This window comes from Euprymna scolopes, chromosome 15 (genome assembly GCF_053919585.1).
Source record: "Euprymna scolopes isolate OS-2025 chromosome 15, ASM5391958v1, whole genome shotgun sequence".
Lineage (NCBI taxonomy): Eukaryota > Metazoa > Mollusca > Cephalopoda > Sepiida > Sepiolidae > Euprymna > Euprymna scolopes.
This window is the reverse complement of record NC_136496.1, coordinates 85641084-85645456: the sequence shown is the minus strand read 5'-3', so window position 1 is coordinate 85645456 and position 4373 is coordinate 85641084. Positions and strand designations below refer to the sequence as shown.

Genomic DNA, 4373 nt, shown 5'->3' with positions numbered 1-4373 from the left:
ATTGATTCTTGCTTCCTTCCAGACATACATATACAGTAGAATCCTGGGATACACCAACACATGGATACGATTTTTTCAGTTTACGATGTGGAATACGATGTTTTCATGCCCCTTACGGTGTTATTCATACTGTTATTTGATTATATGCATGTGTATTATATACTGTATTTTGTTACTGATTTTTAATATGTATAGCATAAAAGTTTGCTTATGCCCTGCCATACGGCGATTTAACTAACCTATGAACGGATTAAGACCGTATCCTGGATTTCTACTGCATATGAATTCCATTCCATGATGTCACGTTCATGTTACGGCTAAAAATGCTAACTCGGCACGTGAGTCGTTATTTAATTAGGAGGGTAGACTACGTTACACACACACACACACACATATATATAATTAATATTTTATTTATACAGACATGCCCATTCTTTGCTACAAGTGTATGACAATATTCGGATGTATATTTATAATTAACTAAAATCTCATCAGGTAAAAAGCCAACTTGTTCTTTTAGGTGTTCATTTTGATTGCGAGATCAAACTCATTATTTCATTTGAAAGTTATGTGATTCAATTTCAAAATAAATGTTTAAAAATTGTTACTAACTTGTGATTTTAGGATGTTAAGTATTATTATTAGCAATGGACTCGTTTGTTTTATCCTGCGGGATTTTTGATCGAGCAATGCAGGATTTTGTGAATAACAAACGTTAACGAGGGACCAGCCTGAACCTCCTAGATATTGACCTTGAGATGACGTAATTGTCTAGACAAAGTAACAATGGAATTCGATTCATATAAACACAGCCACAAGGAGGAAGATAAGACGGAGAGAGACAATTCAAGCAGACGCGTATGAGATCGCAGTTTGTCGAAAATCCGTCAACCCCATCTCTCTCTCCCTCTCTCTCTCCCCCACTCTCTCTCTCGCTCTCTCTCTCTCTGTATGTAACTTGCCACCAGTACGAATTAAAATGTCAAAATGAAGACAGAGTTTTTGTAAACTGAGTTAATCATTGCTTTATTAAATCTATGTCCGTGCGCATTTGAGAAAGTATACATACTTTTTGCCCTCGCTCGTAATATGAAAGGTTTATTAAATTGAAAATATGAAGAAATGGTAAAAGGGAGGATAGAGAAAGTGGGGGTGAGAAGACGGAGCATGTCAGTCGTTAGCAGATATATAATGCAGAAGAGGAATGAAGGATGAGTAATAGAGTGCAGCATTAGATAGAAGGGCTCTTTTTAGCTCTTCTTTCTTTTTGTGCTTTCTTTTCATCTCTCTCATACCAACACTCACGTTAATGCTGTATGCTTATATGTATATTACCTTTATGTTTAGACTATTTGCTTTAATTTCTTGATTATCCGCACTGTTTAATATAATTAGACAGATTTTTAAGCTTAATAATAATAATAAAATTATTATTATTATTATTATTATTAATAATAATAATAATAATAATAATAATAATAATAATAATAATAATAATCTCACTTTCTTAAGATCCCATTAAGCTTACCCTTAAAATTTTTGACACTTTCCAGAAAAAGAAATAATACAATGAATTTTGATGAAAACTAGTATAAGGATTCGCGATGTATCCTCTTTATAACGTGATTTTATTCTTCGTAAAGGAACGCAAAACTGATGTACTGTTATTCTGTTCGGAGATTTTTAACGTAATCAAACCCCGACGGGTATTCGTCTTACACACACATGATGATTGCGACGTCTTGTCAGACGAGTGCCATTCCCTCAATCACTGACGGCCATGTGCCCGAAGATGACTTTTTAGTCCAGCGACGTGCATATCCTCACGCAGACATGTCATTGATGACGGTCACTGGTTTAAATTAAACCAATAGCAACGGAACTTGTATCCTCGTGCGCTTTCATGTGATTAAAGAGACCTGTCTCGGACAACAGAGCTAGACCACACACTTCACAGATCCATAGATCTCCATAATTGGGTGGTAACGTTTGGCGTTTCCTACATACTCTCTTGAGCCTCGCCCGGTCTATCTTGGCTGCTTCAAAGTGTTCCGCGCCCCTGTATACTAGAGCTAACCACCGCTCACGATCAGAGTCCTAATTGTCAACAGGAAAATGAAAATTCACCAAACGCTCCTTGATGCTATCACGAAAACACGCACATATACACACTCGTATGAACGGATTAAGACCGTATCCTGGATTTCTACTGCATATGAATTCCATTCCATGATGCCACGTTCACGTTACGGCTTAAAATGCCGCATGCACATACATATATACTAATTATTATAAAATAATTATTTTCTTTCTAATTCTATAAAAGCATGCTCAATATTACAATAGAGCATTGTTATAGAAAATAAATATATAACTTTTATTTTACAAGTTTATTATAATCAAATAGTATAGCGAAGGACATATTATATATATGGCAATGTGACGGATGCTTTTCGGATCAGCAATGGCGTAAAGCAGGGCTGTCCACTGGTGAGTATGCTGTCCTATGCTGTCCAAGATCTGGGGAAGGGGGTCTACATTAGTTGCCGCTTGGACGGCTCTCTCTTCGACCTGCGTCGACTAACAGCAAAGACGATGATCCTTCAAACTCACCTCCAAGAGATTCTCTTTGCTGATGACTGTGCACTAGTGGCTTACACAGAACAAGATTTGCAGCAGATGCTGGACCGCTTCTCTGAGGCATCCAAGCTCTTCGGTCTGACAGCCAGTCTTGGAAAGACAGAGGTGCTTTACCAGCCTGCACCATACTCCCATTCCCCTACCATCACTATTGACGACACACTTGTCAATGCGGAAAATTTAAAATATATAGGGAGCACTATATGCTATGATGGTTCTTTGGACAGAGAAATTAACATTAAAATTGGCAAGGCAAGTCAAGCACTGGGAAGACTCCGCAATCGAGTGCTTAACGAACACAACATCTCTCTATCTACAAAACTGAAGGCCTAAAATGCTGTAGTTCTTCCCTCCCTCTTCTATAGTTGCAAGGCGTGGACACTGTATCGCAGGCATATCAAGAAACTAGAGCTTTTCCACATGCAAGCTTTTCGCTCCATCCTGAGAATTAAGTAGGTGGATCGCATTACAATCCGAAGATCCTTGACCAGGCAAAGTCCACCAGCACAGAGACCACCATCATCAAACCCAACTTCAATGGGTTGAGCACAAGATTCGAATGGAAGAGTGTCGGATGCCGAGACACCCGATGTACGGTAAGCTCCAGGCTGGCAAACGAAACCAAGGTCGGTCAAGACTGCGGTATAAGGACACAATCAAAGCCAATCTCCAGTGGTGCTACATAAAACCGAAAGACCTTGAGGGTAATGCTATGAACAGACTAAAATGGCGAGGCTCAGTTTATAGAGCTGCTGTCACTTTTGAAGAGGCTCGATGCCAGAAACACACTGCTGCCAGAGATAGACACCGCAAAGCAGCCTCAGCAGAGAACAACAACTGACTTCCGATATCCCCACAATTCAAAACTTTGTGCCTCTGGGCTGAGGACTGCAGAACCACCTCTGTATTCATAGATGAGATGCAAAACGAAAACGTCATCATCGGATCCGATGGACAATATAAGATTATAAAGAAGTATTTTAAACTATGTATTTCTTTCAATAGAATAAGACCCATCATCAGAAAGAAAAACAATAAATTATTAAGCATTGGTGAAAATTATGAATTTTAAAATGAAAATAATTTTTCTTTTACAAGGTGGTCACCACTTATTAAGGCCCGGAAGAAACTCATGGATAAGAGTTATTGTAAGTACAGTACGTTACTGTGGATATTTAAAGTGTATACTAATGGAGGCGGTTCATCAGGAATTTGTTTACGTTGGACTTGAATACATCCAAGTTGTAATCAGGAGGGAAGCAGGCAGACGGAACAGAGTTCCACAGGCGTGCAATTCTAAGAAAGAAGCTTTGTTCATGGAATCTACGTTTTGATTTAGGCATAGATAAAGAGTGGGGAAAGCTTTTGACAGTGAATTCAGCTAGACGGGTGTTTTTTTGTAAAAGATTGGCGAGGGGGGGACCAGAAATTGGAGTTCAGACGAGCACCTGCCATGGAAATAACGATAAAACAAGGATAGGCTTGCAACGTCTGTTCTGTGGGAGAGAGGTTGCAGGGAAGAGAAAAGGGCATCCCCCACTAAGCCACGAAGTCTATTTTGTACTCTGTCAAGGAAGGATGGGCTGTTTTTAGCAGCCCTGCCCAGATATGGCAGCAGTATTCCATCCTTGGACGTACTTGGCTTTTATATAGATAGAGAATTGCATCAGTAGTGAGATATCTTCTAGAGCGGTAGAAAGATCCCACCATCTTTCCAGTGACCTTGGCAACAG

At 39.3% G+C, this 4373-nt stretch overlaps 1 protein-coding gene across 1 annotated transcript; it reads left to right on the top strand.

Annotated features, from left to right (window-relative positions):
• Window positions 1-2496: 2496 nt before the first annotated feature.
• On the top strand, window positions 2497-2973 carry LOC145294190 (uncharacterized). Its single transcript, XM_080141300.1, has one exon. It carries the CDS (start codon window positions 2497-2499, stop codon window positions 2971-2973), a length of 477 nt encoding a protein of 158 aa, XP_079997426.1.
• Window positions 2974-4373: the final 1400 nt, after the last annotated feature.

What these genes read in the sequence shown, in the direction of transcription:
- LOC145294190 (XM_080141300.1), top strand. Translation starts at nt 2,497, where the DNA reads ATGCTGTCCTATGCTGTCCAAGATCTGGGGAAGGGGGTCTACATTAGT.